General features: G+C 33.8%; 2 protein-coding genes across 2 annotated transcripts in view; both read right to left on the bottom strand.

Moving 5' to 3' along the window:
- On the bottom strand, nucleotides 1-1500 carry HELRODRAFT_178232 (hypothetical protein; the record flags this gene model as incomplete). Its single annotated transcript, XM_009026344.1, has 4 exons — nucleotides 1-137; nucleotides 379-534; nucleotides 600-661; nucleotides 1328-1500. 4 exons carry the CDS (start codon nucleotides 1498-1500, stop codon nucleotides 1-3), a joined length of 528 nt encoding a protein of 175 aa, XP_009024592.1.
- A 1396-nt stretch (nucleotides 1501-2896) lies between these two features.
- Nucleotides 2897-11990, bottom strand: part of HELRODRAFT_85564 (hypothetical protein) — a gene marked incomplete at both ends in the record, with an annotated part of 14893 nt that continues 5799 nt past the window's right edge. Inside the window, 3 exons of the mRNA XM_009026228.1 lie at nucleotides 2897-3065; nucleotides 3431-3486; nucleotides 4496-4699. Coding sequence (XP_009024476.1) covers nucleotides 2897-3065; nucleotides 3431-3486; nucleotides 4496-4699 — 429 coding nt within the window. The remainder of the gene's footprint in view (nucleotides 3066-3430; nucleotides 3487-4495; nucleotides 4700-11990) is intronic.

The raw sequence follows: 11990 nt of genomic DNA, 5'->3' as shown, positions 1-11990 counted from the left end.
TCAGGTTTCAGCAACAATGCAATCACTGATTTCTACAAGTAGTTCATTTCCATTTACATAAGTTTCATAGAGTTCAACCAAAGGTCTGGGAACGGTGTTGTTAAACATTGTGAGAAGTATCAGTGGCAAGAAGATTGCTGATGTCGAAAGGAAATCCAAATATTATATTTTATTTAACGTCTTGAAACGACCACACCAGTTTGTCATCTCCTGGACTGATTCGCCCGCCGATAACTAATCATAAAAAGCGACTAAATTCTTTTTCGACTGCTCGTAATCCAGCATGAAACAATCTCTCATCAGTTATCTGTCTTCACATCTGATTTTTTCGGGTTTCTATTACATTTCCATGTAACTTTTCATTCCTTTGTTGCCAACCGCTCTTCTCCGCATTCAATGCTATGTTGTGAAACTTATAGAAGAATCCGGGCAATTTAGCCAAAAAAATTAGTATAAAATTACAACCTTTAACATGTTGAAGCAAACAGTTCAGCACCGCGTGAGTGTCAGCATTTTCAGACAGGTCTTTAAAAGCTAAGAGGAGAAATGATTATTCGGGTGAAATATTTCATCTCGCCTTTGCCTATTTATTTTGCCACCTCCAGTCTTCGGCGCCTCCACTGGAACATCACTACCCCCGTTGGAGGAGAAAATAAAATTTCTATTTATTATTATAATTATAAATTGGGTTGTTATTATTTTTAAGTATTATTATTTCTATTATCGTTGTTGGCGTCACTCTTGTCCTTCTTGTAATATTATTATTGTTATTGTTGTTGTTGTTTTTTTTATGTTATTACTATTATAATTTAAATTATATTAATAATAACAACAATTATTATTATTATAATTATTATATTATTATTATTTCTATTATTATTTCATTATTTTCAATATTATTATTACTACAATCCTTTCTAGTACAATGATGTTAGTTTTGTATTGTTCCAATGGGAAAAGGGATGAATCGACAATAAACATGTGTATGTTTGTTTGTATGTATGTATGTATGTATGTATGTATGTATGTATGTATGTATGTATGTATGTATGTATGTATGTATGTAAATATGTGTGTTTGTTTGTATGTATGTATGTATGTATGTATGTATGTATGTATGTATGCATGTATGTATGTATGTATGTATGTATGTATGTATGTATGTATGTATGTATGTATGTATGTATGTATGTATGTATGTATGTATGTATGTATGTATGTATGTATGTATGTATGTATGTATGTATGTATGTATGTATGTATGTATGTATGTATGTATGCATGCATGTATGTATGTGTGTGTGTGAGTGAGGTAAGATTAATGTACCTTTCAGGCATGGTGTGAGGGAACGTAACATCCCAAGCAAGGGAACGTCCCTGCGCCCATGGTGAAATAGTATACCCATCGGGCCTGAGACTACCTTCCTCCATAAGACCCGTGGGTTCTTTAATCGTGGGTATGTTTGACCTCTGAAAGCACCTGACCAAAAAGTCGTTCATGGCCGAGTGTCAAGCCTGTCTACCAGGGCCCAATCGACACAAAAGACCATGGTAGCCCAGGGGTTCAACATTGGCCCCACATAAACAAACATACTCGGTTAAAATGGGTAAACCGAGTCTCAATCCCAAACTGACACGAACTCAAGAGTCGTCCAGCCTGGTACCACAGGCGGAATTTGCGACCACCTTCAACCAAGATGATGTAAGTATGTATATATGTTTGTTTGTATGTATGTATGTTTGTTTGCTTGTTTGTTTGCATGCAGTTGTGTATGTATATTTTGTCTCAAGCATTCATACATTTGTTTAGCACATATAAAATGGATGAGCATTGTTTCGTTTTGAAATCTGCATACTGTCGTCTCGTATTAAAATGCATGTGGTATCGTGCAGTATCGGAATGATTCGTTTCGTATTCTTCAACAGCTGATGAAGTTTTATGCGAGAACATGCATGTGAGTAGGTGGATAGGTAAGTACGTCATAATTAGGCCTCACATGCGCCCGCAAGTAAGTGAATTAGGCGCTTATTATGTTTATTATAGTTATTTTATTATAATTTTATTTATTATTATTATTATTGTTGTTGTTGTTATTGTGATGGTGGTGATAATGGTTGTTGTTGTTATCATAGTTGGTGTTGTTGTTTCAGATTTTTTGAAATGATGTGATTTTATTGATACTATGGATTAGAAAGAGCACCAATGATAATAGTAATAAGAAAAAAATAATAATAAATAAATAATAAAAAAAAATAAAAAAATTATTTGTTCATTTTTCGATAATGTTCGTGTTATCTGATTGAAGTTCATCCTGGTCCATATCATCATCACCACCATCATGGCTATCATCAATGGTCATCAACATCATTATCATAATCTTCTTCTTTCATTCATCACAATTATCATTTCATCATCATCATCATTAATCTTTTAATCGTTATAATCATCGTAACGATCGTCTCACCATCACAATCAATTTCATAACTTTGATAACAATCATCATCGTCACCATCATCATCATCGTCGTCATCACCATCACTATCACCACCACCACCATCATCATCATCATCATCATCATCATAGTCATCTGTCAAGTCTCAAGGGTACTCAGTCAATTAAATTATTTGCTATACATCCCAGGACGATTAACAGGGGGAGGGGGAGGATGGTGATGATGATGATGATGATGATGTCGTTGTTGATGATGATGATTATGGCGACGATGATGATGATGATAAAAATGATGATGATGATGATATATAAAATAATGATGATGACGATGAAATTTGTGGACGAGGACAAAGATACTGATGATGCAAGAATCGAGGCATCACACATTGCACGTGTGACAGGCTTTCGAATCCAGAGAGTTCAAGCCTTACAACATTGCGTTGCTCAAACATTAATAACAACAATAACAATAATAATAACAATAATAATAATGATAATAATAATAATGGTGATAATGATAATAATGATAGATACCTTAGCTTTAGCTTCTCTTGTAGCTTCTGCTTCGGCTGCCATTGCCCTTTGTAGCTGAATTGGTAAGCGGACGTCTTTGCTGGTGATGATGATGATGTTGTTGGCGATGATGATCACGATCATGATAATGATAGTGTTGATGTTGATGGTATTGTTGTTTATGTTGTTGTTGATGATGTTGTTGTTGATTTTGTTTGTTGTTGATTTTGTTGATGTTGTTGTTGATGTTGATTTTGTTGTTGTTGATGTGAATGGTTGTGTTGATGAGATGGATGTTGTTGTAAATGAGGATAATGATGTTATTGTTCATGCGTTTGATGACGATGGCCCATCTATCCATCCATCCACACATCCATCCATTCATTCATTCATCCATCCATACATTTATCCATCCATTCATCCATCCATCCATCCATCTATCCATCCGTCCAGCCATCCACTCACATCTCCACTCTCTCGACTTGCACTCCCCACGGATCGGTTCCTTCATCTAGCACGTGCTTTAGGAAGACAATTATTTTTTAATCATTAAAACATCAGTGATAATTATAATTTTTTAATAATTATTTGTTATTCATTTAATCATCAATAATATTTAGAATTATTTTTATTCATCTATTTAATCATTCATCCATATGCATATATATTTATTTTTATCCGTTAATCATTCACCTATTCATGCTTCCATCTTTTTAATTAATTCATTCAGTAACTCAGTCAAACTAACTTATCTAATCATTTTCATTCATTCATTCATTCATTCATTCATTCATTCATTCATTCATTCATTCATTCATTCATTCATTCATTCATTCATTCATTCATTCATTCATTCATTCATTCATTCATTCATTCATTCATTCATTCATTCATTCATTCATTCATTCATTCATTCATTTATTCATTCATTCATTCATTCATTCATTCAATCATTCATTCATTCATTCTTTCATTCTTTCATTCATTTATTCATTCATTCTTTCATCCTTTCATTCATTCATTCATTCATTTGTTAGTTCGTTCGGCCATCCTGCTCAAGCCAATCGTTTTTCTATTACACAAATATTATACTCTCTATCTGTGAATATGTCATAAGCATGATGATTCATTTACTTATTCATTCACCCATCATTCATTTTTTTTCTCGTTCATTCATTCGCTCATACATTTATTCATTCATTTTTCCATTTACTCAACCATCCACCCATCTTTCGTTCATCCATCCATCCATCCATGCAATTGCACCTGCATCACTCTACTGTTACTCTCCCTATCAGTCAATATCTCGCTCAAAGTTTTTGTCCCCAAAATGTTCCTGAGCTGAAAGCTGCATTAATTCATTTTTTCCCACTCATTCATTCGTTCACTTATTTATTCACTGTTCACCCATTATTCAATTTTTTTTTCATTCATTTTCTCTTTCATTCTTTCATTTATTCATTCGTTCATTCATAAATTCATTTATTCATTCATTTGTCTTTTTTTATCTATTCATTCATCCATTTGCACCTGCATCATACTACTAATACTCTCTCTGTCAGTCAATATCTCGCTCAGAGTTTTCGTGCCGAGGATGTTTCGGAGGGTGGTCTGGGCGAGGAGTTGGGTGGACCGGGCTGCGTTCTCGACGTTGATGACGGAGACCATGGGGTTGGAGATCCTGTAGTACACCACAGCGTCCACCGCCACCGTCACCGAGTCCTTCGTCAGAATCTGAGTGAGTGAGTGAGTGAGTGAGTGAGTGAGTGAGTGAGTGAGTGAGTGAGTGAGTGAGTGAGTGAGTGAGTGAGTGAGTGAGTGAGTGAGTGAGTGAGTGAGTGAGTGAGTGAGTGAGTGAGTGAGTGAGTGAGTGAGTGAGTGAGTGAGTGAGTGAGTGAGTGAGTGAGTGAGAGTCTTCAAGTGTATTTTCAGGCAAAGGTGTAAGATTGTATGTTCGATTTTTTAAATGGAGTTAAAATGCCTAAGAGAGCGCAGAAAGATAGAAAGAAAAAAAAGAATAAAGAAATAGACAGATCAAAAAAGGCAAACAAATAAAATCAAAAAGAAAGAAAAATGACTGAAGAAAGGAGCAGATGGAAGTAAAAATGTGAGTTTCTAGTACTCAAATGATAATGGCAACGACGAAATTATGAAGATGACATCATCAACGACTGATCAAAAATCCAAAAAATAATTTAAAAATTACTCAAAAAGTTGCCAAAAAGTGTAAAAAAAAATGGGAGAAGGAAGTTGATGTGGAAGCGAGGATGAGGATGATTGATGGAGCGAGTTTTGGAAAATTGACAAAAAAGTTATAAATTATTTCTATTTTTTGATCATCCAGAACGGAAATCACATCAATAAAAATATTATTAGGTAAATATTAACATTGTTTTGTTTTTATTATTATTAATATTATTATTTATTATTATGTAAATACTACACGAGAGTTGGCCGAATTCGTTTAACTCGCTCTTTTTAGACATAAGTTTGATTTTAAAGTTTTTAAATCGGTTTAAAAATTAGTTCATTTCGCTCATTAAATTGTAAGTGATATGGCCATATTTTCAAATTCCAAAATTAATTTCGTTATCTATTTTATTTTTTTTTAAACTTAATTTACCCGGTTTATACAACAAAATTCCAATATTGCGATAAATCATTTTTCAACTACAGACAAATTTCAATACCCCCTGTTTTCTCCAAGATTTTTGAAAAAATAATTTTTTTAAGGTTTTGGGATTATTTGAAAGAATTTAATGTAATTAATATAAACCAATTTGGATTTGTCCCCAAAGCATCAACTGAACTGGCAATTGCTGAATTCTATGGTTCCTTAATTAAGGGCTTTGAATCCAAACAATTTACATTGGGCATTTTTGTGGATTTAAGTAAGGCTCATTAACCACGAAATTTTACTATCCAAGCTGTCTGTAAATGGATGTCGTGGTATCACACTTGCTTGGTTTAAGTTTTATTTAGCAGATCGTAAACAATATGTATCTATTGACAACGTGGAATCTTCATTATGCAATATTCGTACAGGAGTCCCTCAAGGGTCGATATTAGGCCCGTTGCTATTCATCCTGTTTATAAATGATATCTTTTCAGTTTTTAGCCATTGTAAAACAATTCTTTTTGCAGACGATACCAATATATTTTTGACAGACAGTAATCCTGTTAATTTGTTTCCTCTCATGAATGAGCAATTGGATAGATACTATGATTTTTTTAGAAATAATAAATTACCTTTAAATCTGAAAAAATCTTGTTACATTTTGTTTGGCCCTAAAATAAAAACCAACAATGTCATGTTTAATAACCTATCTATAAAAATTGGTGATGTAATCCTACCACGTATTCATTCAATAAAATTCTTGGGTATCATGTTACAGAGTGATTTGAAATGGTCGAAATATATTGAAATGATCCTAGCAAAATTATATAGAGTTAATGGAATAATATATAGAGCACGCAATAAACTAACGTTACCAGTTATGATAACGTTGTACTATATCCTCTTTTTTCCATATCTAACCTATGGGAATATTTTTTGGGGGAGCACGGCCAAATATTTAATTAACAAACTATCTGTTGCCCAAAAAAGTTCTTACGTACACGTTTTTCACTATCTAAATTAGACCACACCAAGCCAAAATATATAGGTATATACCTTGTACAAAATTCTTAATATAGAGCAACTAAATATCTATCAAACACTAATATTTTTCTACAAAGTTTTATATATGGAAAACTACCAACATCTCAATACATTTGAATTAATTATTAATACAACTAAAAGTCAAGTTTAAATTATTGAAAAGTAGGACAGTAACTAATGACAGGCATTGAGCATTCTGTGGTATAAAATTATGGAATGAGCTGCCTTTAGATGAAGTGAATATAACCAACATAAGGTCATTCAAACTTTCACTCAAGGAAATTATCTTTAAAATGGTTTGATTTAATTTTATTTTTTCACATTATACCGCGTTGTATGAATATCTGTTTATTTTATAAATTGAAATCTTCGTAACAATTTTTATTAAGTTTATTTTAGGTATTTTTTTTATTCTGTTTGACTTAATTTGTGCAATTTTAGTTAAGGTTATCTGCACAAGCTCGCTTATTTGATCTCCTGGTTTTTGCTAAACAAAAGGGTAAAAAAAAGTTAACCCTAACGTTGTAAACACGCCTGCCGATTCCAATGTTAATATTTCGTCTAACACTTTCAATTAAAGTTTGTTAAAAGATTATTCAGTCAATATGGATTCTAATTTAATTCCTTGTTGTTGCGGAAAATATTGCAAGGACAGGAAAGGACTGAAAATGCACCAACGTTCTTGCAAAGTTCACAAAAGTCTTCAACTGTCTGAAAAAGAGAAAAAATTAATACAAATTCTTTGCCGTCAACGTCGTCAAACGTCCAGCAACAGTCGTCGCCAATAAGCCACGCCTCTCCTTGGTATCAGACTACCAAAAAACCCAGCTCAGTGGTCAGAGACAAATGCTTATTTTCAACTTCATCAACAAACGCTACCAAGTTAAAACAACATAGATAAACTCACAACAGCGTTTCAAACAATGATTTACAATTACTTTTCCTCCAACTATATAATTTTCGATATTAAAACTAAATCGGATATCAACGTAAACAGACCCATTAAGTTATTAAAAAAAAGAATTAAAACAACTTAAACAGTTGGGCCACAACAACCACCGTTTCGACAACCAAATTAGTTCAGTAAGCAAAATGTTGAAGTCGAAATTGTCAACAAAATCTTTCGCTTCAAAACAGTAACACGACACAACAACCCAGCTTAAACGACTATTCTGGTGGTTCTGCAGGAAGACATTTACTGCAACAAAAAGTGTGAGTCCGATATTCAATGTTAACGAATGTAAGAACTATTTTTACTAAATTTTAAACAACAATAAAAACAACAAAAATCAATTTCCAAACTGGTTCACAAAACCACTAACGCCAACAACACCTTGCAACACAAAACCCCAAAGTTACAACAAAATGTCAACAATAATACGAAATTATAAAGCAAAATCATCCCCTTGTCTACTTGATAAAATTTCAAAAATACCATTCAAAAAATGCCCAATACTTAGAACTGTAATCCACCGATTATCAAGTCAATGTTGGTCATCCTCTACTATCCTTTCATGTTGGAAAAAAAGATTTACAATCCTAATTCACAAAAAAGATGATGCCAACAACTCATCAAATTTTCGACCAATAACATTACAACCAACACTTTATAAAATACTCTCAACATTCATCAACAATAGAATTTATCGATTTCTAGAAATAAATACCCTAATAAACAGAAATGTTCAAAAAGGGTTCTACCCAAAAGTTGACGGCTTGACGGAACATACTCAGGTACTATCACACATGATCAACGATGCGAAGAAACACCAACGTACAATCATCGTCACACTATTGGATCTTCTCAACGCATTTGGTGAAGTCAGCCACAACTCATTTCTTCTGCCTTAGATCATCATCACATTCCATCCCAGATAACGAATCTAATTAAATTCGTGTATGCCGATTACTCAATTTCCGTTGCTGGTTTTGATAGTTTAGCTCCCCTTATTCCGGTTAGACGTGGTGTGCTTCAAGGCGATTCCGTCTCTCCATTGCTCTTCAATTTATGCTTCAACCCACTGATGAAACTAATCGAAAAGAGTAAATTTCAACAGTGAGGCTACATATGTGGTCCCACAGTTAGTTTAAAGACTAGAGCTTGGCTTCAGTTTGCCGATGACACGGCTATCATTGCTAACAGCACAAAGAGTGCTCAAAGGTTGATTGACCTGAACCAAGCCTGGTGCAACGCAACTGGAATGATTATGAGGATCGACAGGTGTTGCTCACTTGGTGTGAGAAAGAGAAACAAAAATGACAAAATAAAATGCTTATGGAATGAATCTCACAACAACTATATCAAAGTAGACAACATCCTATCTGATTTAAAAGAATTAAATCCAACACTCAAAGCGCTAATGACGCGTCACCATGAAACCGACTTTGCTCATCTGTCGTCGCTCCAATGCCAAGGAGTAATAGTCAAAGCAATAAAAGATCATATTCCTGAAATTAAAGTTGCTCAATGGTCGAAGTTCACAGTCGATTTGCCAGAGGTGTTGTTCAAATTCGTAAGAAATACTGGAGTTAACTGTCTGCCACGAGTCAAACTTATCTAAATCAAAAGAATACAAAACATCAAAATACAAGGTAAACCTGCACAATAACTTGATCAAGCATTTGAAACATTCAAAATTAATAATAAATACATTTGAAATTTCACCTTTGGGTCTCGTTAAATTTTTTAAATTGTCCTTAATTAATTTTACATGGACTGATCAATTTCTTAACTATTCAGCTATATCGTCATCATCTGCTATTTACTGTGACAGAAACGCAATTTGAACTCAATTTTATACCGTTTTTATTTCTCTTTGTACCTATTTGTTTTATGGCGAGTAATTTAGATTATCATTTTAATTCATAATGCACTTTGTTTTTTATAGTAATATGTTATTCATTTTGTGTTTTTCGGAAAATGAAACCGTTCCCATTATTATTATTATTATTATTATTATTATTATTATTATTATTATTATTATTATTATTATGTGTATCATTATTATTATACATTATATATTATTATTATTATCAAAGGCATGAGAGTCGAATTTTCGCGGCTCACTGTTTTTAGAGTAATATTCATGTTTTTAGAACGTTTTAAAGTACAAAGTTTGTTATTTTAGATAGGAAATGTTATTTGTGGCATAAACTGGATTAAATTTAATCTTAAATTCGAAATTTTGCTTAATTTTACAAGTGTTTAAAGTTTAATTCGTTTTTTAATAATGGCTGTCAAAACTAAATGCCCGCATTGTTTAAAAGACTTTATTTGTATCAATTAACACCTGTGGCGGTGCACAAAATTATCTATACAATCTAATATCAACGCTAATAACATAACGAATGATAATATTTCAAATTCAGTAAATATCCAAGAAAATAATCTGAACTCTTTAATTGATAATAATTTACCTGTCAATTCGGATAATTTGTATAATTTACCTGCCAATTCGGATAACAGGAATAATTTACTGAAAAATTTAAATAGTTTGTCTGAAAATTCGAATAATTCAGATAGTTTAATAAAGTGCTGCTGTGGAAAGTTTTGTAAAGGACGGAAAGGATTAATAATGCATAAAAGATCATGCCAAACGTCCAAGCTTCTGTATTTTCATCCAGTGGTTGACAAAGAGTCTGCCTCGATGACTGCAACGCTCAACAACGCTCAAAAATCGCCATCGACATCGACAACAGAAGATGCTTTCACAACTACAACTTTAAACAGCGTTCGTCTACCAATGCCGCCATCGTCGTCGTCAGGTGTGGCCACTTCCTCAATTACAGAACTCAACAAAGTCCACCGGTCGCCACCGCCGTTGTCACCTACTGAGGCTACTTCTGAGTTTAAGCAAATCAACAACATACAACAACCAACACAGTCGTCGTCGCCAGTGGAGGCCCACACTGCTCCATCCGTCAGACCCCTGCCAGGTATAAAACTTCCCCGTACAAGACGAGATTGGGAAGAGGCAAACGCATATTTCCATGCTGAGTTAAATTCATGGGGAGACGTCGATGATATTGACAAGTTTGCTTATCAGTTCAACAATTTAATTTACAAATATATAACAATAGACCAAAACCGTTCAATTAACCAACTGAAAAAAGATTTGGCCAAACTAAAAAAAATTGTAAAAAACAATAACAGCCAACAAATCAAAAAAGAAATTATCTCAACAAGTAAACTAATTAGAACAAAATTGAGATACAAAAAGGCTGACCGCAAGAACGATATTGCGCAACAACTAAAAAACAATTTCTGGAAAACGTGCCAAAATATTTTTTTGCCAACGAAACAAGTGTCACCACCGTTCGATGTAGACACCGGATATACGTATTTCAAATCCTCAGCTAAAAACAGTGGCAACAACACTTTTCATAAACCAGATTGGATACATTCTCTACAAATTCCATCACAAAATGGCAATAGTGACCCACCAAGTTACAACGAAATGGTTTCGGCCATACATAAAATAAAGTCCAAATCCTCGCCATGCCCTCTAGACCAAATTTCAATAAAAGTATTTAAAAGATGTCCAATACTAAGAACATTTTTACACAAATTGATAATAAAATGCTGGTCAACTTCATCCATTCCAACATGTTGGCGTAAAGGTTTAACAATATTAATTTACAAAAAAGGAGAGGCCAAAGACCCTGCAAACTTCCGGCCTATTACACTACAGCCAATACCCTACAAAGTATTTTCTGCTGTCATCAAAAATAGACTATATCAATTTTTAGAAAGTAATAAGTACCTCAATAAAAATATTCAAAAAGGATTCTATCCGTCGATTGATGGACTCACAGAGCATACACAAATGCTTACCCATCTATTAAACGACGCTAAAAGACACCAAAGGACAATCATCGTAACATTACTAGATTTGCGCAACGCCTTTGGTGAGGTAAGCTATGGATTGAGTTAATGTTCATCCATCATCACGTTCCACCTCCAATATCTAATTTGATACGTTCAATCTACTTTGATTACTCAATAATGGTATCAATCAATGGTAGTCTAACCCCTGCAATTCGAATCAGGAAAGGTGTACTACAAGGAGATCCATGTTCTCCGATCCTCTTCAATATGTGTTTTAATCCGCTGATGAAAATTTTGGAAGAAAGCGAGTATCGTCAATGCGGCTACATTTGGGGTCCTTCGGCTGAACTTAAATCCAGATCCTGGCTACAATTTGCTGACGATTTGGCAATCATTGCACACAGCACGGAAGGAGCGCAAACATTGATCAATCTGAATCAAGCATGGTGCAAGTAGTCGGGAATGGAAATGAGGATCGACAAATGTATTACGTTCGGGATGAGGAAAAAAGATGGCAATTATGAACAATTTATGCC

This window comes from Helobdella robusta (genome assembly GCF_000326865.2).
Source record: "Helobdella robusta unplaced genomic scaffold HELROscaffold_46, whole genome shotgun sequence".
NCBI classification, from domain to species: domain Eukaryota; kingdom Metazoa; phylum Annelida; class Clitellata; order Rhynchobdellida; family Glossiphoniidae; genus Helobdella; species Helobdella robusta.
This window is presented reverse-complemented; position numbering and strand designations above follow the sequence as displayed.